At 40.7% G+C, this 26,364-nt stretch overlaps 1 protein-coding gene across 4 annotated transcripts in view; it reads right to left on the bottom strand.

The window, feature by feature from the left end:
- Positions 1-26,364, bottom strand: part of si:ch211-51h4.2 — a 320,169-nt gene that overhangs the window by 197,548 nt on the left and 96,257 nt on the right. For 3 of the 4 annotated variants that reach the window (XM_043702225.1, XM_043702228.1, XM_043702227.1), the window contains exon 7: positions 16,220-16,285. The exons of the other annotated variant lie outside the window; for it this stretch is intronic. In XM_043702225.1, the coding sequence (XP_043558160.1) occupies positions 16,220-16,285 (66 nt within the window). The remainder of the gene's footprint in view (positions 1-16,219; positions 16,286-26,364) is intronic. 4 annotated transcript variants of the gene reach the window in all.

Below are 26,364 nucleotides of genomic sequence, written 5' to 3'. Positions count from 1 at the left end.
CATGGTCTGGCGATGGAGGAGGCCAAGGACCTGCATGTCCTTGGCGGAGTGGGAGGGGGAATTAAATGTTCCGCCACGGGGCGGTTGGGTTGGTTGGTGCGGGTGTCCTCTGAAATGTTCCGCAAGTAGGCGGCCTGTCTCCCCAATCTAGAGAAGGCCACATCGATGCAGCAAATGATGTGTGTGGAGGTGCAGGTGAATTTGTGACGGATATGGAAGGATCCCTTGGGGCCTTGGAGGGAAGTGAGGGGGTTGGTGTGGGCGCAAGTTTTGCATTTCTTGCGGTTGCAGGGGAAGGTGCCGGGAGTGGAGGTTGGGTTGGTGGGCAGTGTAGACCTGACGAGGGAGTCGCGGAGGGAGTGGTCTTTCCGGAACGCTGATAGGGGAGGGCAGGGAAATATATCCCTGGTGGTGGGGCCTATGGCAGTAAGGAAAGAGAAGCATCTGAGTTCTCCTGATGTCTTGATTAATATTTATCTCTGATTCAGACTAAAGTAGATGAGCAAGTTAATTATCCGATTTGTTGTTGCTTTTTGGGACTTTGTTATGCATAAATTGGCTGTTGCAGTTACTTACAAGTGTCAGTCATACAGGGCAGAAGGCAGCACCACGGAAATGGGAGTGAGACTGAGAATGTTTCATGATTAGTTATGATGAGAAGAAAATTAAGTTTCTGTCAGCACTATCCCTTGCTCAAAACTGCAACATGCATGTAAATATTACCACAGCCACCCAGCCTTCAAAGACGTGAAATGCACCTTACAGATATTTTTCCACCATAATATTATGCTTAAAGTGATGAAATGTCCTGAGAATATTAAAGGTACATTACAAATGCACATTTTCCTTTCAAAGAAATCATTTTGCTAAGTACTTGGACAGAAAAAATTGAAATTATATATTCATTTAAGTTTAGATATGTGGAGCTATTCCCTTAAGTATTAACAATTCAATAAGAAACATTGGTTATATCCAATTGAACATGGAGTGAGGCTGCAAGAAGAAGTTTTTAAACAAACAACATCGTAACTCTGCTGCATATAATCTCAAAGTAAATCTTTTCTTATTAGAAGGATTATTAGGAAACTGAAGTAGAGCACAGGGGAAATGCAGTATTTTCATACTCATTAAAATGAAGTACATTTATTCTATTGTTCAGGAATGTTAATGCACGGAATGAATATAATCAAGTTTAATGAGTACAAAAATTCAATCTTGTTCCCATGGAAGTAAAACAGGCAGTGATCTGTTAGAACAAATAGAGATAATGACCAACTCACAGAATCTGACCATAGGTTTTGACTTTTCTTACAAATTTAAGATAGAAAACACAAAAATGCATAAACACATTAAAGTGAGACACTAAATGTTAGGTGGAATTTAATGCTCTCTCCTGAAATGAGGCTGGTGGCAAAGTGCATTTAACTGAACAGTGGGAACTCTATGCTTTCTTGCCTCTGGCCAAATTAAGCCCAGAACAGGAAATTTCATGACGTGGAGGAGCCGGCATTGGACTGGGGTGGACAAAGTTAAAAATCACACAACACCGGGTTATAATCAAACAGGTTTATTTGGAAGCACTAGCTTTTGAAGCGCTGCTCCTTAATCAAGTCTGAAAGCTAGTGCTTCCCATAAACCTGTTGTATTATAACCTGGTGTTGTATGATTTTTAACTAGGAAAATTCATGGTCAGTCTTCCAGGCTTACTGACAAATAAGGTACTTAAGTAATGATTAATTTAATTTTTATTCACTCATGGAAAGTGGGTATTGTTAGCATTTATTGCCCATCCTTAAATGCCCTTGAGAAGGCAGTGGTGAACTGCTGCAATCAATAAATTAGTGCTTACTTAAGGGCAGCAAACTCAGCCTCGTGTGACCCTACCTCTGATCGAGGAGACTGGATTCAAGTCCCACCTGCTACTGAAGTGTATAACAACGTTTCTGAACAACTTGATTAGAAAATGTCGAAGGCCTAGACTCTGCTGCTCCTGGAATTCAACTAGTGGTGAGTGAGGTGCTCACCATGCAATAAACTGACAGGCAAACCCTACCAGGATTGTGTTTGAGATCCCAGGGGATGGGAGAGGGTGCTTTGTTTTTAGATAGTCAGTCCTTGATTAAGAGACCCAATTTCAGGAGGAAGGCAAGGGCCTGCTGAGGGCCATCCTGGACCATGCTGCTGACCCTCCCCCACAACCCCAGACCATAACCCCCTCCAGCCATCACTCAGTTGTGGCCTGGGTCGCTTGGTGGTTCTGGGCCTTTAGTGTAGATGTTAATAACTACAGCTACCACCTCCTCATTAATGCTGCTGACATAGAAACAGTTGCTGGCCTCTAAAATTTCTTCCCCCAAGGTCCTTAAGGCTGGAGAAGGCCCAGCACTGCCTAGTAAAGTACCTAAACTGTGCTTAATTTGGAATAACTTCTCAGAAGTAGGCACAAGGGATTCTCAAATCAATTTAACATGATAATTGAGAAATAAAAACTGCAAATTTTGTAACACCAGCTTCAATTTTAGAAAATATCTCCATATAATGTAAGTTGTGAAGTTGCTATGGTTTATTTATTTCAGTTTCTCAATATGCTTCTGCTGCTAATTAACAGTTGACCCACATCATACAAGGATTCCATCCCATTCTCCCAATTCCTTTGTCTATGTCACACCTGTTTGGATGATGTTTCCAAAACAGCGCTGCTAACATGGATTGCTTCTTCCATGACCGTGGTTTCCTACCCACTGTGGTTGACAGGATCCTAAACTGCATCTGACCTTTCACCCTTGCTTCCGCCCTCACCTGTTCCTATCACTCACAACAGCATGATTGGGTTCTTTGTTTTCACTTTTCATTCCACCGGTCTCCACATTCAAATGGTCATTCTCCGTCATTTCAGACAACACCAGCAGAATGCCACACCAAACACATCTTTCCCTCTCTCCTCCTATGCTTATTTCACAGAGATCGTTCATTCTAGAACACCCTACGCCAGTCCACACCCACCAACACCACCCCCCACTCCTATAGCACTTTCCCATGTAACCATGAAGGTGCATCTGCTGCCCCTTCACCGTCTCCCTGCTCACCATCCAAGGGCTTAATCAGTCTTTCCAGGTGAAGCAGCGTTTCACTAGTACATTGTCCAATCTTGTGTATTGTATTCGTTGCCCCCAATGTGGTCTTCTCGGCATTGGTGAAACCACACGCAGACTGGGTGACCGCTTTGTGGAATATCTTTGGCCTGTGCACAAGCATGACCCAGACCTTCCCGCAGCCGTCATTTTAACATAGTGTCCTGCTCGCATGGCCACTTATCTGTCCTTGGCATGCTGCCATGTTCTAGTGAATCACAGCACACTGGAGGAACATCATCTCACCTTCAGACTAGGCACTTTACAGCTTTCTGGATTTAATATTGAGTTCAACATCTTCAAATTGTGAACCATTTTGTTCCTTTCTTGAAACTTGAAAGCCTTCTGCTTGAGGCGGTGTCTGTTAGCTATAATCAAACTGGCTGTAAAACCCTTCAAACCCAGACTTTTCAGAATCACTCCTTTTACGACCTCTGTGAACAAAAAAGCCAAGGACTGCATAATCTTGTTAAAGGAGCAGCTTCATCACAGATCAGATGTTGTGACTTTGCTACCAGGTCAACTTTTCTTACCAGCCAAATGAGATGTAAAAGATAAGCTTTGTTTACATGAGAAGGCAGCCCTACCACTAGCTGAAGTGCAATTAATTGAGGATGCAAGTCAAAGCAAATAATTTAAATTTGGTTGATTTGTATTATAGCTGTCCTTGATAACACTGAGTCTTGTCAAACAACATGAGCTTTGAGTTTGCAATTTCCTGCCTTTTTCCCTCAGGTATAGTGAAACCTTGTATTACAAGAGATCTTACATAAATCAGATTTTTTTCCAAAAATCTTCATATCCTACTGAACCTTTGGAAAGGTTTCATTACTAATCATTTGCGGATGATTTTGACAAGTGTTCTAGATCGGCATTTGCTGAACTTCCATACGACTGGCTCAGAGCCGCAAATACATTGCCCGAAAAAAATTCACAATGGACTCCACTTAATTCTCAAATAAATACTTTAATTCTGAAATCATAGCAAGGGGCTATCAATCTATCAAGTTTGTATCAGTTCATTTGAAGAACTATTCAATTCATCCCATCCCCAGCTCTTTCCCTATACATATACAACAATATTTTCAAAGTATATAACCAAATTTATTTTGTAATTAATTACTAAAACTTTCAGCATTAATCTGAGGCAGCATGTTTTAAATATGAACTCCTCACTAGGTATAAACATTTATACGTGTTCTCTTGAGATGTTTAGCTAATCACCTTTGTTGTGATCCTGTTATGGACTATTAATGATTAAAGATTAATGTTTAAAGAAGAAATCTGAATATCCAGGAATTAATTGACAGTGCCATGCATATCACAGTTTTTAAAAACAAAACCTTAATGTTACACAACAAGAAATTAAACCAAACAACCACCTCTAACTTAACATTATAGCTCACGCTATAAAATAAATTCAAGTTATTTGCCCACACCCCTTAAAAGTTCTGTCTTACAATATCTTGAAGGTTCATTCACTTTATTGAGGACCAACCCAAACATTATGCCACAGCCATCTGCAATATCCTTTAGTTGGCCATCATATTTCAACTATATATTGAGGTATAACTTACATGGGAATGATTCCATTAGCTTCAGACAAAGTGATCCTCCAACTTTCTGAAGTTTATGCATGTGGACAATATAGCTCCATTGGACATCCTGGACATCCATGGGCTGTTTTTCCTCAGTCAGCATTTCCTCCCCTCACCAGCTTTTGTACCACCCTTTCCAAGTCAATTATTTACAAAAAGACCAAATGTCAATGAGGAGCACTGTAGTTTTCTCCCCCTACCAGCTGGATCTAGATTCAATATTCTGGAGCAAACCTCCCAGCTTCAATTCTCTCACCAAAACCCACTGAACTGTCTGTTTCTGATAGCAAGCACACATAGATAAATGAAATAAAACAAAGTTCTACCGAAGGCTCCACCTGAAAGCTCAGTCTCTGGCAATTTGGCACGTTTTGGGATGATACAAACAGAAATACAAACAAATTATTTTGCATGCAATTCAATGCCTCAGTTCTGCAACCTGTATAAATAATTCATGTTGCTAATAAAGTTGTATTGTTGTTTCTCTAGAATCCCTGACTCCATTATAAGCTTCAAAGATGGATCATTCACTGATTAAACTTGCCGGAGGAAGCACCACAAAAGCGTTTCACAGGAAGCTCCCAAGCACTGAGGATGTCACCTAGTCAGGGGACGAAACGTTTGCAACAAAAACTTCCAGCTCGGCGAACAGAACCACAGCACTGATTAAACTTTTCACTATTAACCCTGATTTTGTAAATCAAACACAGGTTGCCTTTTCATTGTATTCAATCTGGGGTTGCTTGTTCAGGGTACCTTCACAATTTCTCAATTAGATGCCTTTAAAAAAAGTTAAAACTTTAATTCCTAAAACAAAATGTTCTAAAAATGTATGAATTATGAACCAGATGTTCACAGCACCTTAAGTATGAGCCCTCTGACGAATGACCGTTTAGACATTGGAAACAACTTCTCTATTCATTTCATCTAGATATTCATTCCATCTAGATTTTATGATTTCTAAGTAAAGCTTTTGAAAGCTTTAATGATTTTAAACATCAGTGCAATTTAGAACTGAAAACTAGTCGGAGTCATGGTGACCACCAAACTATCATCATTTGTCCTAAAAGCTCATCTGCTTCAATCATGCACCTTCAGGAAAAGAAATTGACAGTCCTTACCTGGCCTGGCCTGTGTGAGACTCCAGGTCCAGAGAAATATGGCTGAGTCCTAACTGATACAGTTGAGCAAGCTGCTCTTTCTCAATGGATATTATGAATGGGCAATAAATGCTGTGCATGAAAGTTTCTTTTTTAAAAAAACTCAATCAAGATGATCAAATATAATATGCTTTCACTGAACCCATATTGGCTCTTGTTTATTATTCCGTACATGCCCAACGATATCTGAAAAAGTTACAACTAAAGCTTATGGTCGTCAACTTCACCATGACACTAACATACAAAAGATAGATTACATATTCTATTCAAACTATCATATTACTATTGTTTGGGGAAAAAATGAAGTACGCACAAACTTAACATGCAATAGTTTAAAACAGGATGTAAAGTGGCTGTCAAACAGAAGATACAAAAAAATCAATGGTTAAAAAAGGCACTTAATTAATCATGCTAGGATTCTCACCACTGAGTAGCATAGCCAGTCTCTACAGAACCAAAATTAAGCCAGGCTTACACAGATTATATTGTTACATGTTGATCACTGGCCTGTCTCCATCAAGAGTGAACTTACATCAGCTCCTCATACAAATATACCTCCTTGCTATTATTAGATGTTGAAAGGAATCTTTCAAGTCCAAAGAGAAAGTGTATTTTCACTTATTTGCAGTGATTTCTACAGTATGGATAAAATGATGGCAAGAGATGGGTGCTTTTCCATGTCAGTGCTGTGCGGTGTTTCATTAATGGTGATGCAGTACCCATATCAGGTACAGACCTGGAAAAGTAGCCCTCATAAGAAAAAAACCTGAAATTTCTACAAAGCAAACACAAGTTGAATAGGGTGAAATCACAGGGCAAGGATCAAACATATATCAAACCATTATTTAGAATTTAGATACGTGGTTTTAACATATTAGGAAAAGCCCTAAGCCACTTCTTTATTTAAAACCTTTTGAACAGATTACAAATGTTGAAAGTATTCATATATTTTGAAATAAGCACAACTCGTAACAATCGTCAGCTTTTTTTGTTCAATCATAGGTCTTTGGTCATTGGCCTGTAACATTACTGCAAAGCTATGTCTTTTTTTTTTATCCTAGTCATTCTCAGAAACAATGAAGTGCACCAACTACAGGTAGTACTCCATCAGTTTTGTCACTTTGGGTTGTGAGAAACTCCCACAGCTGTGTAAATAATTCCAATTCAGCACCTACATCACAGGTCTGATCAAAGATTCAGCTCGTTGATTCACCCTTAAAGATCTGTTACGAGAAAAAACAGAGATGATTGTATAGAATGGGATAGATCATTGTTTTTCTGCATTATGTGGGTGGAATGCAGAAAGGAAAATCTGATAGGGAGGATCACACCAGAGAATGATTTTCTTTGCTTTCAAATTAAAGGGAAATTCAACAAGTTCCGTGAGGAGCATCCAATCCTCCATTTCCTCATTACGTTGATATTTAGCTGTAAAAATAAAAACTGATTCCAATGTGTTTGAACAGGCTAACTCCCAGATGTTTAATATTCACATAAATTAACTGGCTGAAATCTTAGTGTTTATAAGAACACACACTGAATTTCTAGTCAATTTTAACTGACCAGTTAGCAAAAATTTTAAAGTCAATTCAACCTTATCCAAACAGAATTATGTACTCTGTTTCTTAAAATTTTATAAAGGAGTTTAAATTCCTAATGAAAGACTAGGGGCTCTATATTCCACATTTGTGTACTCTCTATAATGAAATGGCCACTTTTTGACTTCCATTTGCAGTCCGCATGAAATTGACAGAATGGCCTTGCCAGCACTGGAGGTTTCCCTCAACCACTTACTCTTTTGCTAAGCATTGCCTGTGAGCTGAGATGGCAAGCTGGGCTCCTTAATGCAGCTTGCCAATTGTTAGAGCTGAAAATGTGTTGCTGGAAAAGCGCAGCAGGTCAGGCAGCATCCAGGGAACAGGAGAATCAACGTTTCGGGCATAAGCCCTTCTTCAGCAATTGTTAGAGACCTACAACACCGAACCAATCAATAGGTCAAGCCTAGAATGGACAGGAGACAATCCCAGAGAATGCTTTTGCGCATGTCTATATAGAACATAGACCATTACAGCACAGTACAGGCCCATTGGCACTTGATGTTGTGCCGACCTGTGGAACTAATCTGAAGCCATCTAACCTACACTATTCTATTCTCGTTCATATGCCTATCCAATGACCGTTTAAAAGCCCTTAAACTTGGTGAGTCTACTACTGTTGCAGGCAGTGCATTCCATGCCCCTACTACTCTGAGTAAAGAAACTACCTCTGACATCTGTCCTATTTCTATCACCCCTCAATTTAAAACTATGTCCCCTCATACTAGCCACTGCCAGAGGAAAAAAGCGCTCACTGTCCACCCTATCTAACCCTCTGATTATCTATGTCTCAATTAAGTCACCTCTCAACCTTCTTCTCTCTAAAGAAAATAGCCTCAAGTCTCTCAGCTTTTCCACCTAAGACCTTCCTCCATACCAGGCAACATCCTCGTAAATCTCCTCTGAACCTTTTCCAAAGCTTCCACATCTTCTCTATAATGCAGTGACCAGAACTGTACACAATACTCCAAATCTGGCCACACTGCAGCATGATTGCATGGTTCCAAAACTCAATCTATCAATAAAAGCTAACACACTGTATGCCTTCTTAACAACCCTATCAACCTAGTGGCAACTTTTAAGGATCTATGTCCCTGGACACCTACTCATCTACAATATTCATCTCTGCTCATCTACAATACCAAGAATCTTACCATTAGCCCAATGCTCTGCATTCCTGTTAATCCTTCCAAAGTGAATAACCTCACACTTTTCCGCATTAAACTTATTTGCTACCTCTCAGCCCAACTCTGCAGCTTATCTATGCCTCTCTATAACCTACAACATCCTTTGTCACTATCCACAACCCTACCAACCTTAGTATCATCTGCAAACTTACTAACTCGTCCTTCTATGTCCTCATCCAGCTCATTTATAAAAATAACAAACAACAATGGACCCAAAACAGATCCTTGTGGTACACGACAAGTAAGTGAACTCCAGGATGAATATTTCCTATCACCTGTCACCCTCTGTCTTTTTTCAGCTAGCCAATTTCTGATCCAAACCGCTATATTACCCGAATATGAAATTAGTAAAAGTAGTTCTGTTCTTCCTAGTCCACAAAAGTAAGTTAAACTTCCCTCGTCTGTTTTATGTGACTACTCATAGTTCCTTCAGGTCGATCAACAGCTGGTACTTTTGAATCTGAAAATTACAATCTGAGTCCCTCCACAGACATCAGACTCTGATTTGCAAATTCAAGCGGTCCAGTTAATAGCAGGCAAACTTGGGCATCAATGGGATGGCAGAAATGCCACATGCACATTCAAATTTCAACTGGTGACTACATTGCTCAGTTACAGAACAGTTTAAAATGTTCTCATGGTGATAGATTGATTCGTACTATTTTTGAACTGTAGTGTATGTATATTAAATTTAATGTTACTTTTAGGAGCGAAGCAAGATAATTTATTTTTATTTGATTAAGCTTGCTCAAATATACTACTAATACCACATACTCACAGGTGATAGCATATTTAGTAATAGGATACAAGATAATTTACCTCATTAAGTACCTTTAGCACTTTGTGGAGTATGAGAATTGAAAGCAAGAATTAAATATTCCCAAGAAGTTATCAAGGCAACAAATTTCACCAGGATTTGATCATCTCCCTCCCCACTCACATCCTTAATCTCATTTTAATTCAAAGTCTGCTTTTGGAATTTCTTAAAATATACAAAATAAACAAACTTTGAGCTTTTCCACAATGTAGCATTGAGTAAGAGACAGAGGTATACTTGCTAATTTCAGATACAGCAGCAAACATATGAATCAGGAGCAGAGGTAGGATATCTCTTCAGCTTGTTCTGCCATTTGGTGAGGTCATGACTGATCTGGTTGGAACTTGAATTCCATTACCTGGTTACTCCCAAACTCTGACTTCTTTGTTAGTCAAGAACCTATTTTTACTTTTAGCATATTACATGATTCAGTTCTAGTGCTCTCTGGGGAGGAGAATTCCACAGACCCTTGATCGTTCAAAAGAAAACCCTTCCTCCTTATCGCGATCTTAATGGGAAGCCTCTTATTTTACACTGTGACCCCAAATTTTCATCTCTCCCACAAAGGGAAAAGTCCTTTCAGCAACCATCCTGTTAGGTCCCCTCAAGATCCTCTCTCTTTCAATAAAATCACCTCCATGAGAAACTGTGGGCATCAGCAAATACGAATTGTATTCAACCACAATTCTCAACCTGATGGCCCAACATCCCTCACACTTCCATTAGCATTGATCATGAGATGTGAACGCTGGTTCAATGCAGAGTGCAGGAGAGTATACCAGGAGCAACATCAGCCTACATTGAAATGTGGTGTCAACAACACACCAAACAGCAGAAGCAGCATGAAACAGACAAGGCTAAACAAGCCCACAAGCAATTGACCAAATTAAGGCCTGTATCCTGTCTAGTCCACTTATGAATAGTGTTGGGCAATTAAACAATGAGCAGGAGGAGGAGACTCCAGATTACCCTTATTTGCAACAACGGTGGAGCCCAGCACAACCTAATTCAGGAACCGCAATTTCCCCTCCCACATGATAATAATGCCCTTTAGCGCATCACCTGCACTTCCTTCACCTTTGCCCTCTAATTCCGGCCGCAACAAGGATAGAACCCCTCGGTCCTCACCTTCCACCCCATTATCCTCTGCCATTTCCACCCCTACAATCAAATCCCATCACCAAAAATGTATTTCCCTCCCCACCTCTGTCTGCAGAGACCATTCACTCTGTGACTCTGTTAGGTCCACGTCCCCCACCAACCCTCTCTACAAACCCGACAACTTCTGTCCCCACTGCAGGAGATGTAAAACCTCCACCCCACCTCCATCCAAGGCTCCAAATGTCTCCCAGCCAGCAGACACTTACCTACACATCCACGTACCTCATCTACTGTGTCCATTGCTCACGATGTGGTTACCTCTACATTGGGGAGACAGCACGCCAACTCATGAAATGTTTCAGGGAACATCTCTAGGATACACACACACCAAACAATCCCATCACCCTGTGGCAGATCACTTCAACTCCCCCTCCCCCAAGGACATGCAAGTCCTGGGCCTCCTCCATCGCCAAATCTAAGCCACCCAACAACTGGAAGAATGCCTCATCTTCCGCCTTGGGACTCTTCAACCATACAGCATCAATGTTGGCTTCATTAGTTTCCAAATCTCCCCTCCCGCCACTTCATACCAGAGCCAACCCTCCATCTCGGCACCACCTCCTTGAACTGTCCTACCTGTCCATCTTCCTTCCCATCTATCCACTCCACCCTCCCCACCGATCTATCATTGTTACCCCCATTTGCATCTATCACCTGCTATTATTCCCTCTCCCCTCACCCTCCAATTTATCTCTCAGCTCCCTCCCCCCCTCCACATTCCTGATGAAAGGCTTATGCCCAAAATGTCAATTCTCTGGCTCCTCAAATGCTGCCTGACCTGCTGTGTTTTTCTAGCACCACCCTTTTCGATTCTGATTTGCCAGCATCTGCAGTCCTCACTTTCTCCTAAGGCTAATGCATTTGCAACCACCGTCACCCAGAAATGCCAAATGGTTGATGTCCAATGTGGAAACCTCGCAGGTATGTCCTTTGCATAAAACACAGAAGAAGTCCATCCTGGCCAATCACCGCTTTATCAGAGTATTATTGGTCATCAGCAAAGTGATGAAAGGGGCCATTAATAATGCTATCAAGGGTCAATTGATTAACAATAACCTGATGAGTGATGCTCAGTTTGGGTTATGCCAGAACCACTCATCTCTTGACGTCATTACAAGGATGGTCCAAACAACTGCTAAAAGAGCTGAACTCCAGAGGTGAGTTAACTGCCCTGGACATAAAGGCAGCATTTGACTGCATTTGATATCAAAGAACCCTAGCAAAACTGGAACCAATAGGAATCAGGAGAAAAATATTCTCCTTTGGTTGGAGACTTATTTGGGATAAAGCAAGATTGTCATGGTTGTTACAGATCAACCATCGTATCTCCAGGGATATCACTGCAGGAATCTATCATGGTATTGTCTTAGACCCAAACATCTTCAGTTGCTTCATCAATTACCTTCCTTCCATCATGAGGTCAGAAGTTTATATCAATGCGCTGGGCTCCACCATTGTTGCTGAAGATTCCATCACGTTCAGCGCTATTCGCAACTCCACAGATACTGATGCAGCTCATATTTTTGTGCAGCAAGACCTAGGCACTACCCAGATTTGGGCTGACAAGTAGCAATTAGAATCAATGCTGCACAAGTACCAACAGCCATCTCAATGAGAGAGAATCTAACCAACACCATTTGATGTTCAACAGCATTTCTAGTCTCAACATCTTGAATGTTACCATTGACCATATTCTGAAGCGGACCATAAAAATGCTGTGGCTGCAAAGGCCATTTAGTGGCTGGCCATTCTATGGTGAATAGCTCACTTTCTGACTCCAGCAGCTACAAGTCACAAATCGAGGCAGTGATGGAATACACCCCGCTTGTTTGGATGAGTGCAATTCCAGCAACGCTCAAGAAGCTTGACACTATCCAGGATGAAGATGGTGACTGTCACCTTATCCGTTAACTTCTACTTTCACATTCTCCATAGTGGGAGCAGTGCATACAAGATTCATCATAGTGACTCACTATTCTTTGACAGCACATTCCAAACCCAAGATCTCTAGCACCTTGAAGGAAAAGGGCAGCATAAGACGTAGAAGCTGAAATTAGGCCTTTCAGCCATTTGAGTCTGCTTCACCATTCAATCATGGCTGATAAGTTTCTCAACCCCAGGTCATTAAATATATTTAAGACTGAGATAGATAGATTCTTGATTGTCAAGGGGATCAAGGGTTTTGGGGAGAAAGCGGGAGAAACCCTTAATCCCCTTGACAATCAAGAATTAAGAGCTATATTTTTGTTACTTTATTGTCACTGGGTCAAACTCCCTCTCTAACCTTACTGTGGGTGTTCCTACAGCCCAAGGACTACAGCAGATAAGGAAGGCAGCTCAGCAACACCTTCGAAAGGACGATTAAAGGAGGGCAATTTAGGTTGGCCCAGCCAGTGATGTGTACTCCTGTGAATGAATTTTAAAAAAACCTTATGCTTGCAATAAATGGCAACTTGCACATAACTTATTTGTAATGCATCATCAGGACATCCAGATTCTTCTATGCTGTAATCTACCTGCATTTAAATAATATTTTGCTTTTCTAGTCTCCTGCCAAAGAGAAAACATCCACATTTTCCTCCGGTTTATTCTACCTGCCAAATATTTGCCACTCACATAAACTATCCATATCTAATTTTTATATATAATATATATATATATATATATCTTATCCCAGTGGTCCCTTCATCCAAGTCATACAGCACTGAGACAGACCCTTCAATCCAACTCGCCTGTGCTGACCAGAAACCCCAATCAAACCTAGAGCCATTTGCAACTATTTGGCCCATATCCGTCTAAACCCTTCTTGTTCATATACCCATCCAGATGCCTTTCAATGTTGTAATTGTACCAGCCTCCACCACTTCCTCTGACAGTTCATCCCATACATGTACCACCCTCTGCATGAAAAGGTTGCCCCTATGGTCCTTTTTAAAATTCTTCCCCTCTCGCCTTAAACCTATGCCCTCTAGTTTTAGATTTCTCCACCTAGTCTATTTACCCTATCCATGCCCCTTATTATGTTACAAACCTTTATAAGGTCACCACTCAGCCTCCGATGGTGCAGGGAAAAAAAAGCCCCAATCTATTCAGCCTCTCCCTATAACTCAAACCCTCCAGTACCAGGAACATTCTTTAAAATGTTCTCTGCACCCGTTTGAGTTTAACAATATCTTTCCTGTAGCAGAACAACCAAAACTGATTGCAGTATTCCAAAAGCGGCTTCACTAATGTCCTGTATATCCGTAACATGACTTTCCAGCTCCTATTACTCAATGTTCTGACCAATGAAAGCATGTGTGTCAAACACCTTCTTCACCACAGCCCTATCTTCTTGTGACTCCACTTTCAAGGAATGATGCACCTGCATCTCCAGGTCTCTCTGTTCAGCAACAATCCAAGGGCTCTACAATTAATTGTACAAGTCTGCCCTGGTTTGCCCTACTAAAATGCAACATCTCAAATGTACCTGTATTAAACTCCATCTGCCACCTCTCAGCCCAATAGTCCATCTGATCAAGGTCCCATTGTATTTTGAGATAATCTTCTTCACTGTCCACTACACCAACTATTTTGGTGTCATCTGCAAACCGTACCTCCTATATTCACATCCAAGTAATTTATATAAAGGACAAAAAGCACCAATCCTTGCAGCATATTGCTGGTCACAGGCCTCCAGCCAGAAAAGCAACCCTCCACCAATACTTTCTGTCTCCTATCTTCAAGTCGATTTTGTTTTCAATTAGTTAGCTCCCCGGATCCTATGTCATCTAACCTTACCAACAAGAACCTTGCAGAACGCTTGCTGAAGACCATACAGATAATGTCTATTGCTCTGCCTTCATAAATCATTTTTGTCACCTCTTCAAAAAACCTGACCAAATTAGTGAGCTATGATCTCACTCACACAAAACTATGTTGACTACCCCTAACTAGTCCACGCCTTTCCAAATGCATATAAATCCTGTCCCTCAGGATCCCCTCCAACAACTTACCCACCACTGCCCTAAAGTTCATCGGTCCCTGGCTTTTCCAACATCCTTTCTTAAATAATGGCACCATATTATGCAACCTCCACTCTTCCAGTATCTCACCCATGACTGATTAATGATACAAGTATCTCAGCGAGGGACCCAGCAATCCCTTCCTCAGCTTCCCACAGAGTTCTGTGAAACACCTGATATGTCCTGGGAGTTTATAAAGATTGCAATTAGCTGAGTGGCCAGCATTGATCTCTATTCCACTATTTGTTACTTCATGCCAATCCAAAATTAACCCATTTATGCCTAACATCTGTTTCATGTTAGCTAATCAATCTTTTATTCATTTGGATATGTTCCCCATTTAGCAGGAGTACCATAATCTTAGATGTGGTAGTGAAGAATGGTGGCTATTCAATTCATTACTATTTCCATATTTCCCATAATTAACTCTCAAGACTCACTCCTTAGAGAACTACACTTTTCCTGTTTAAATATTTGAAGAAACTCTGAATGCATTTAAATTATTACTCATTGTCAGATCAACCAGCAGCAATCAAGTATTATGCACATCCTAATATCATAGCCAAACAATAAAAAGAATACTTTCAAATTGCACGTGATTTTTAGATGCTTTATTCTGGGGCATTCCTTTCAAACTCTGCTTTAATTCTTTAAAACAAAATAATGTATTAGCCAATTGATGTAGAAAGTCAAACAAAAATGCAAGAATGCAGAAATTACAGAGAAACTCAGCAGGTCTGGCAACACTTGTGAAGAACAAGTAGAGTTAATGTTTTGAATTCAGTGACCCTTCTCCAGGGATAGATAATGTAAGCCAGGGAGAAAGTAAAGCTGATAAAGAGGACCATATATAGGTGAAAAAGGATTGGCTGTGCTGAAAGCAGCCCATGTCATAATTGGACCTTAAGTGTGGAGGCAGGTCAAGGGCAGGGAAAGTGATGCTCAGGCTCTAAAACGGTTTCAGGACTCAATATTGAGTCTTGAAAGTCACAGAGTCCCCAAGTGGAAAATGAGACACTGTCTTTTCTGAGTTTTGTTGGAAAACTGCAATAGGGCTGAGACAGAAATGTTGGTCAGGGAACATGGTGGCATCTCACTTTCCTTGAGGACCCTGCACATCAGGATTCATTATCAAGTTCAATCATTTTACAGCCTGTACACCTTCTAGGCCCTTAAACCAACCTTATACCTCAGCCCCTGACAATCACAGCCAACCCATTTTTCACCTACTTATGGTCCCTATGATCAGCTTTACTTTCTCCGCAGCTTACCATTATCCAACCTTCGTTTGCCTAACTGTCACTGGACCACCTTTACCTATCTGCTCACTCCTCACATATTGCCTCAAACCCTACCCCCTGTCTTCAGCATATATACTAACTTTTCCTAGTTATTATTAGTTCTGAAAAATGGTCACTGGACTTGAAACTTTAACTCTGCTTTCTCACCTCAGCTGTTGCCTAACCTACTGGGTTTCTCCAGGATTTCTATTCTTCTTCAGATTTCCAGCATCCACAGTTCTTTGTTTTATTTTAATGATTTGTGTATAAATTTCCTTTCACTCACCTGATTTGCAAAAGCTCAGCAAAAGCTTCACTCCCAGCCAAAACATAACTGATTCCAATTGAAATACTGCAGAAAAATACACATAAAAGTAAATCATTTCCTGTAACTGTTTTGTTCAGTTATCAAACAAAAGATCATTGTGATTTTTAATGTACCATAAGGCTTCAAACTTTACAAATATTTCACAGGTTTTCACCTTCAAAATATTCACTATTCCTGCTAGAAAATCTGCTAGCATTGTTGTAAACCGTTGTGTGAATTGAGCATTAAAAGCCATAGCACTGGCCCAGGATTTATAAACAAACTTAGTCTTGCACACAAACTCTACAAAAAAGGACATTAACCAAAAGCAGAATTTCAGGTATCAGAAGAAAGTCACATGGGACCTACTATGGACCAGGCCAGAACCCCGTCAAAACATTATAAGAAGGTAGCACAGACTCTAACTGTTCTTATTTTAAAGGCAGATGTGAGGTGGATATTCTAGGAGTGATGCAGCTGGTCAAACCACTCAGCTTTAAGCAAAACATAATTTATTTACACACTACAGATGAAACACGAACTAAAGAAAGCACAATTTAGAATAACAACTTATTTGACAACACAACTAACTATATTGCAACTTAATGAAGCTGTTCCAAATCCCGCAACATCACAGAGATACATCTCTTGGCAAAAGGTAAATTCAAACACAGGTTCTTACAGGCACGACAGATTTCAGAGAGAAAGTTCAAGCAATCCATCTTTTGAAGCATGGAACCTCTTTTCAGTATAGCAGCTTCTCTAGGTCCCCAGCAATGTTCAATTGCTTGCTAAATACTAAACTAATATAGGAAAAACTTGAACTGGGAAAACTGGCCACTCTCCTGCCATTGTTTTAAAGTAGGCAATTCCTGCCTTTACAATCCAGCTTGAACAAAAACCAAGGACAACATAACCTTGTTAAAGGGGCAGCATCATCACAGACCTTGGCAAGTCAGCTATATTTGTCAAAGAGGGAATACACACAGGGAGATCAGACCAAAGCAATAATAGTTCAAAGTTCTTTAGTAGAAACTAAACAAAACTTTAAATGAAAGCATCTTTCTGGTCTTGCTTCCACTCACCTCCAATATTGCCTTGACAGGAAAAGGCAATAATGTTCTGGAGAAAAGCTCCAATTAAAAATGCATTCAAACCTCAACAATGTTATTGCTAATTAATACCATCTATTATTTATTTTATGTTCAAATTAATATGTCATCCTGTGTACAACTATTTGGATTCACTAATCATTTCGTGCAGAGTGTAATGCTATTGGTTTAAGCTTCACATCCCTTAAGGAAACCCAACATGTAGATGAGGCTATAGCTGGTGTCAAATTGTGGTGAAACGGTTAAAAATTATGTCCCAATACATGTGTGAATCTAACCGGAATGGAGGTGTTGCTTAGTCCCGTGTGAATCTTATTACACATCTCCCCGTGTGAATCTTCTTATCTGTATGTAACCAGAATGGAATGTGTTTTTTAGCCTTGCTCTGCTGTTCACATGAATGTTTATATCTGGAAAAGAGTATATCAGCTAACCACCTGACACCTGGTGGAAGAACGCCTCATCTTCCACCTTAAAACTCTTTAACCATATGTGATCAATGTAAATTTCATCAGCTTTCACATTTCTCCACCCATCATATTGTCCGAAATCCAAACCTCTAACTCAGCAATGCCCTATCGAAGAACTGCCCTACCTGTCTCTCTTTCTTCTCACATGTAAGCACTACTCTTCTCGACAACTGATCACCTTCACCCCACTGTCATCTATCTTTCGCATTTCTAGCTATCTTCTGCCCAACCCCACAACCCTCCTACTTATCTCGCAGCCCCCTTGGGCCTCAAGCCTAATTCTTGTTGAAGATCTTGTGCTTGAAACATCGATTCCTCTGCTCTTCAGATGCTGCCTGACCAGCAGTGCTTTACCAGCACAACACTCTTCGACTCACCCCTCAGCAATGGACAAAGTGCGGTCTGCATTTGCTGGAGAGTCCGAGTCGAAAACTATGCCTCTTGAAAAGCACGACAGGTCAGGCAGCATCCAAGAAGAACAATTATTTGCATCTTAGTGTGGTGAAAGGGTTAAAATTATGTCCCAATACATGTGTGAATCTAACTGGAATGGAGGTGTTGCTTAGTCCCGTGTGAATCTTATTACTCACCTCCCCGTGTGAATCTTCTTATCTGTATGTAACCAGAATGGAATGTGTTTTTTAGCCTTGCTCTGCTCTAACCGAAAATGGAAGGTGTCGCTTAGTCCCGTGTGAATCTTGTTACACACCTCCCCGTGTGAATCTTCTTATCTGTATGTAACCAGAATGGAATGTGTTTTTTAGCCTTGCTCTGCTCTAACCGAAAATGGAAGGTGTCGCTTAGTCCCGTGTGAATCTTGTTATACACCTTCCCGTGTGAATCTTCTTATCTGTATGTAACCAGAATGGAATGTGTTTTTTAGCCTTGCTCTGCTGTTCACATGAATGTTTATATCTGGAAAAGAGTATATCAGCTGGAAAAGTCTCCAGTTCGGTGAGTCTGCTCCGGGGTTACGTTTAACCGCCGAGCGTGGGTTGTTGGCAACCGCTCTACGAGAACTGACGGCTCCCAGTTCCGGTAACATGTAGAGTGAGTATAAGCCAGACCTGTTGTAAGTATGAGACCTGGTTGTGGCGACGCTGCGGGGAATAAAATGCTCATATTCTAGCAGACTCGCCTCTTGGTCGTTTGTTCTGTGTCAGACTACTCTCCTACGAACCTGACCTTGAGAATTTTTTTAAAACACAAATATAACTGTAACCCACCCTCATTCTGCATTGTAAGCACAGCGGACACAGGCTGTATCCAAAAATCACTCTGTAATATCTATACAAGTTTAGGAGTACGTATACCTACCACAATTCTTAGATTAAATTCAATCCATATCTCATTGCATACATATAGTGCTAGAACATACTACATGGTGTCAGAATGGGATCATCATGGCAGTGATATTTTGATTCTGAAATAACAAATTCATCTTCAGTATATGCTTTGCTTCTGACTTCGGTTCTTTTAATTTGATAAGAAAGGGTTAATTCATGCATTAAGTATCCTGTAGGTATCCTGTTTGAGGTTTGGTGACATGAACTTGTATTTTCTCTGAGTAATATGTTTTAAGACAGCTTGACAAACAAATATAGGCATCAGTCATCTTAAATGTAAGTTTACAGTAAATACAAGATGCTTTCTTCAGCAAATATTAAGGTGAAGGATTAAAGAATTTTTCTGGTGTCTTGCCATTTATTTATCAGGATAGCAAATTCCAGAATGCTTATTCAGTATCCTTAAATAAATGTTTGTAATGCTATTTCATATTATGATAATAATTACAGAATACACTAAGTTCTGTTTAGATATTTGGATTGTCATATTGTGCTTGACAGCAAGTTGAAAATGAAATTTAACTGCTGTGCATGATGTTAAAAACACTTTGTAAAACACAATTTGTGCCAATCAATTATGGAATTACATTGAGAGCTCATCTGAAAATGACTGACACTTCACTCCATATTAATATTTCAGTTAACTAAATTTTGTATAGTTCTAAAAAGGCAAAAAAGATAAGCCAAGAAATAAGAATAATGAGGTTAACATCAACAGTTTCCAAGTATTTTGAAATATTTGGAAATGAACATGCCTTACAGCTTTTAAACATGCAAATTTTTAAGGCCTGCATTTTTTTTAAAAAGACATATAAGGTCTGAGGCGAAGCCAAAATGGCACTCGAGCCCTGATTCTGGAAGTGACACCCTGAACCTAGCAGTTACTATTTACATGAACCTGGAGGCGGGGGTAGGGAATGGAGCAGGTTGTAATTTGCACATCCAAGGTTCATGAAGAATCGATCCAATTTTCACTGGTGTAAAGTCCAACACACAAGTTGAAGGTTTTACACTTTGAAAACAAACTGCTAAGAAACTGTTTCCTATTTCACTCTATCTGTTGACATCAGCTTAAGAGTTATCATTTTAGGATTTGTGCTGCACAAGTTCACAATCTATCCTAGTGAGGTTTCTTCCAGTTAACAGTTTCAGTGACAGCTCCCAATGATTATAGAGCCTGTTAAGGCACAATGAATACAAATACATGTTTTTGTAAGGAATTAAGCAGTTCACGGAACTTAAATATTATGAATTGCTTTTATCAATGAGTGTATTTTTCCATTTTGAATTCATCAATATGCAGTGGGAACTTGGTTACTGGGTGACTTGGCAGGCAGGTTGCAAGCACAAAGGATGGCTGGAGGAGAGCATTGATGGGCATGAGTTATAACTAAGTTTGCATAAATGTTACAGAGGGTTGAGGAGTGGGTGGAGGGGGAATAGACTGGCATGGAGGGCATGACAGGCAATCAAAGGAGGATATAGAGGGCCCTTAGATGTGGAAGGCAAGGGTTGGCAGAGTGGGTAAGAGGAGTCATGGCAATGAGTAAAATTAGATTAGATTAGATTAGATTACTTTACAGTGTGGAAACAGGCCCTTCGGCCCAACAAGTCCACACCGACCCGCCGAAGTGCAATCCACCCATACCCCTAACCTAACACTATGGACAATTTAGCATGGCCAATTCACCTAACCTGCACATCTTTGGACTGTGGGAGGAAACCGGAGCACCCAGAGGAAACCCACGCAGACACGGGGAGAAAGTGCAAACTCCACACAGTCAGTCGCCTGAGACAGGAATTGAACCCGGGTCTCTGGTGCTGTGAAGCAGCAGTGCTAACCACTGTGCCACCGGGCATAACATGACATGCATTTGCATTCCTACTCATGGAAAGTGCATGTGGTTGATGTGGGAGGGTTCAGGGCTGTGTTTTCTTTGTGTTTTTTAAAAATTAACAGTTTCAACAAAGTATTGGAAAGCTGAGGCTGCCTTTCAGTCAACCTGTCTTGGCACTTGCTGTCCTGTGACTGCAAGTGAATTTTTGATTGATTGATTTATTGTTATCACATGTATCAAAATATAGTGAAAAGTATTGATTTGCGAGCTATACAGGCAGATCATATCATACAAAGTGCATCAGGGCAGCAGAACAGACAGTATATACAATGTTACAGCCACAGAGAAGGTGCAGAGAGAAAGAGAGATCAGGATTAACATTTGAGAAGTCGATTCAAAAGCCTCATAACAGCAGGGAAGAAGCTGTTCTTGAATTCTTTGCTGAGATGGTAGACCCAACTTCCACCAAAATCGTACTAGGCCCAGCAACAAAAATTATGTCATTTGGTGAACTTTCTCCTGAGCTGGCTTTGTGGAAGCAAGAATTTCCCTGCCTCTATATTGCCACCTTGGGAGCTAAAGATCAGTCCTGTATGTCTGTGTCAAATGAGTATGTTTTACTCCCAGCTGTTATGCTATGGCTGCTCTATAAATTCAGTATTATTGCTGAAGAAAGAAGCAAATATAATAGCTGCATCCCAGGGATACTTCGAGAAATGGCAATCTGCAAGCAAGATTGTGGCATTTGACAACAGCAGAAAGTCCACAATTAATGGACTGAATATTGATTGCTTGGTAGAGTAGTTTCTTGTTTGTATCTGCCTTTAGGAGTCTGAATCAGTTCTAGGCAGGATTTTTTTTTTGGTTTCTGAAATTAACCTCAACAAAAGAAATAATCAGCAAATAGTACCAGTAACATAGATAATTTCCAAGTAACCTCTCTCTAACAATTTTAGTTTGAAAAGATAGAGTGGTATGGGGCACATTTGACTGTAAGCTTAAAAATAATGCTTGCAAGGTCAGAAGCTCAATGCGTTTGGCAGGAAATGCCAACAAAGAATTTTATTGCCAATATGATTGCTATGTTTTCATTAACCTTTTCTCTACATTAACAAATTGGCTCCAGACTAAGTCGGTAAAGGCCAGCAGGAAGCTCTGCATTGATATTTTGAATGCTGACAAGGAAGCTGTAAAAATTTTATTGCAAACTTTCATCACTCTCAGCAGGAAAAGGTGAAGACACAGCAGATATCCTGCTAACATATGTAATGAGAAAGAGAAATTGCACCTCAGACCGGTTTTTGGATATGAAATACACATTGAACAATCACTTGAACCAAAGTCACACTGGGGATCCCACAACTCAGCCCCTTCCAAACAACTGGGTTTGGCTGTCAAAGTTGCAGCTGGTGACTTGCAAGTGCTCAACATGACTGCCCAATACTGGGAGTAGACTACATGGATGTGTGCTCATAGTGGAATTAATACCTGTTAAATGGGACAAGGGCAGACTTGTTCATTGTCTAACTTGAAATCTTAAAGGAAGCTGCCAACATTAAGGTATGTTTTCTTTTGTCGCTTTGTGCACCGTGCAGCCAGGTTGAGTAGGAATGCAGAAGTTCAGAGAAATTGTGTAAATTGCAATTAAGGCCATTTCTCTGTGCTTTCTGTGGAAGTTACAGTTGAAAATCAGACAACACTTGGGTGCTTTCAACTCTGCAGCATTGAAGAAGATTAGCAATAAAAGTAGAAGTAGGTTATGCTATTCACTGAGTCGTCTGTGCCATTCTCAAAAAGATCATGTTTGTACTTCACACTCTTAAGTTATATCAATTCCTCTTAATAGTGAAGAGTAAGGAAATGGTGGATGAATTGAACAGATACTTTACATCTATCTGTGCTATTAGACGATAAAACCAGTATCACAGAAATAATATTAAATCAAGTAAATGGGAAGAGTTTCAAAAAATTACAATTACCAAGAAAGGGTACTCTGAAAGTTATTAGAACCATACACTGACAAGTCCCTGTGTTCTACTGGACTTCATCTTAAGATCTCAAAAGAAATGCTGCTGAGATAGCTCATGCATTTCTTCTAATTTTCCAAAATATCCTATATTCTGGAAAAGTCTCACCAGATTACAACAAAAAAAGTCGCAATTCCTCTATTCAAGGAAGGAAGGAGATTGAAAGGAGACCATAGACCAATTAGGTTAATAGCTAATCACAGGAAAAATGCTGGAATCTATTATTAAGGAGTTTGTAGCAGATACTTGTAAAATCTTGATGCAGTTAGGCAGAGCCAACATGGTTTTGTTAAAGGGAAACAATGTTTTACTAATGTACTGGAGTTTGTTAAGAAAGCAACAAGCAACACATGTAAAAAGGAACCTGCTCACGTGGTGTCAAATCCCTTCCAGAAATCCAAGTACAAGATGTCACATCAAAATAAGAGCTCATAGTTTAGAAAGTAACATATTAGCATTTGTAAAGGATTGGTAAGGTAGCATGAAACAGAAAGTAGGCATAAATGGGTCATTTTCAGGATAGAAACATAGAAATGCAGAAACCAATAGCAGGAATGGGCAATTCAGCCTTTCAAGCAAAATCCGAGGACAGGCCTTGGATGCTGCCTGAATTGCTGTGCTCTTCCAGCACCACTAATACAGTATCTGGTTTCCAGCATCTGCAGTCATTGTTTTTACCTACCTAATTCAGCCTTTAAAACCTAATCTGCCATTTAATATGATCACGGCTGACCCCCTAACTGAAAGGATGGTTACATTTCAAACTTCCAACCTACATGGACTGTTCTAGAATTTAGCAAATTCCACAAGATCAAAACCAATATGGCCACCAGCACTGCAGTCGGGTTTTTTTACACATTTGTGTGAAAGCCATCAGGTCGTGGGCATCTATCAGATTTGAGACTCATTATACCACAACCGCCTGATGAAGGAGCAGCACTCCGAAAGCTAGTACTTCCAAATAAATCTGTTGGACTAGACCCTGGTGTTGTGTGATTTTTAACTTTGTACACCCCAGTCCAACACCAGCATCTCCAAATCATTATTTTTTCCAGTAATTTTCCTTTTTTTTTCCAATCTGCATTCCAAACAATTTCCAATACAATACTTGTGGCCTCTATGGAGAAGACAGATGCAAGTTACTTGTTTGATGTTTGTGCCTTTATCAGGTCCACACCTCCACCAGCCCACAACCCATTACTGGCACCTTTCACTGCCACCACAGGAAGAGCAAAACCTGCACCCACACCACTCCCCTCACCTCCTGAAATTTACCTGTACCTCAACCAATGTCATCTATTTCATCCATTGCACCCGGTGTGCTCTCCTCCGAGAACGCCATCTTGCGGATCATTTCAGAGAACAGCTTTGGGACACCCACACCCACCAACCCCACCGCCCCTTGGCTGAACACTTCAACTCCCCCTCCGTCACAGACATGTAGGTCCTGGGCCTTCTCCACCGCCAAACTGTTATCACCCGATGCCTGGAGAAGGAACGCCTCATTTTCCGCCTTGGGACCCTGCAACCACACGGGATAAATGTGGATTTCAACAGCTTCCTTGTTTCCCCTCCTCCCACATTATACCAGTCCCAAGCCTCCAACTCGGCACAGCCCTCCTGACCAGTCTATCACACCCCCTCTGACCTATCACCTTCTCCTTCACCTTCATCAACCTATTGCTTTCCCAGCTAACTTCCCCTCAACCCCACACCCCTCACCCAATTATCTCTCAGCCTCAACCCATAAGCCTCATTCCTGATGAAGGGCTAATGCCCGATACGTCAATTCTCCTGCTCCTCAGATTCTGCCTGACCTGCAGTGCTTTTCCAGCACTATAAATGCTACAGGAAGGATAGAAAGGGAGGCAAGAGAGGAGGGGGAGTGGCATTTTTGATCAGGGATAGCATTACAACTGTGCTGAGGGAGGATATTCCCGGAAATACAACCAGGGAAGTTATTTGGGTGGAACTGTGAAATAAGAAAGGGATGACACCTTATTGGGATTGTGTTATAGACCCCCTAATAGTCAGAGGGAAATTGAGAAACAAACTTATAAGGAAATCTCAGCTATCTGTAAGAATAATAGGGTAGTTATGGAGGGGATTTTAACTTTCCAAACATAGACTGGGACTGCCATATATTAAAGGTTTAGATGGACAGGAATTTGTTAAGTGTGTACAAGAACATTTTCTGATTCAGTATGTGGATGTACCTACCATAGAAGGTGTAAAACTTGACCTACTCTTGGGAAATAGGGCAGGTGACTGAGGTGTCAGTGGGGGAGCATTTTGGGGCCAGCAACCATAATTCTATTAGATTTAAAATAATGTTGGAAAAGGATAGACCAGACCTAAAAGTTGAAGTTCTAAACTGGAGAAAGGCCAAATTTGACAGTATTAGGCAAGAACCTTTGAAAGCTGATTGGGGGCAGATGTCCGCAGGTAAAGGGAGGGCTGGAAAATGGGAAGCCTTTAGAAATGAGATAATGAGAATCCAGAGAAAGTATATTCCTGTCAGGGTGAAAGGGAAGGCTGGTAGGTATAGGGAATGCTGGATGACTAAAGAAATTGAGGGTTTGGTTAAGAAAAAAAGGAAGCATATGTAAGGTATAGAAAGGATAGATTGAATGAATCCTTAGAAGAGTATAAAAGAAGTAGGAGTATACTTAAGAGGGAAATCAGGAGGTCAAAAAGGGGACATGAGAAAGCTTTGGCAAATAGAATTAAGGAGAATCCGAAGGGTTTTTACAAATACATTAAGGACAAAAGGGTAACTGGGGAGAGAATAGGGCCCCTCAAAAATCAGCAAGGAGGACTTTGTGTAGAGCCACAGAAAATGGGAGAGATACTAAATGAGTATTTGGCATCAGTATTTACTGTGGAAAAGGATATGGAAGATATAGAATGTAGGGGAATAGATGGTGACATCTTGCAAAATGTCCAGATTACAGAGGAGGAAGTGCTGGATGTCTTGAAACGGTTAAAGGTGGATAAATCCCCAGGACCTGATCGATGTACCCGAGAACTCTGTTGGAAGCTAGAGAAGTGATTGCTGGGCCTCTTGCTGAGATATTTGTATCATCGATAGTCACAGGTGAGGTGCCGGAAGACTGGAGATTGGCAAACGTGGTGCCACTGTTTAAGAAAGGTGGTAAGAGATCGAGGGGTATCTCATGTTTAGGGGATCTATTTAAAGATGGGGTCCTGATGTCTTTTGAACAGCTGCGTCAGAAATTCGGATTACCTAATGGAGACCTCTTTCGATACTTCCAAATTCGAGATTATATACAGAAGAAGACTACGTTATTAGATAGTCTTTATAAATCAG

This window comes from Chiloscyllium plagiosum, chromosome 13 (assembly GCF_004010195.1).
Source record: "Chiloscyllium plagiosum isolate BGI_BamShark_2017 chromosome 13, ASM401019v2, whole genome shotgun sequence".
NCBI lineage: Eukaryota > Metazoa > Chordata > Chondrichthyes > Orectolobiformes > Hemiscylliidae > Chiloscyllium > Chiloscyllium plagiosum.
The sequence above is the reverse complement of the archived record's forward strand: the minus strand, read 5'-3'. Positions and strand labels throughout refer to the sequence as shown.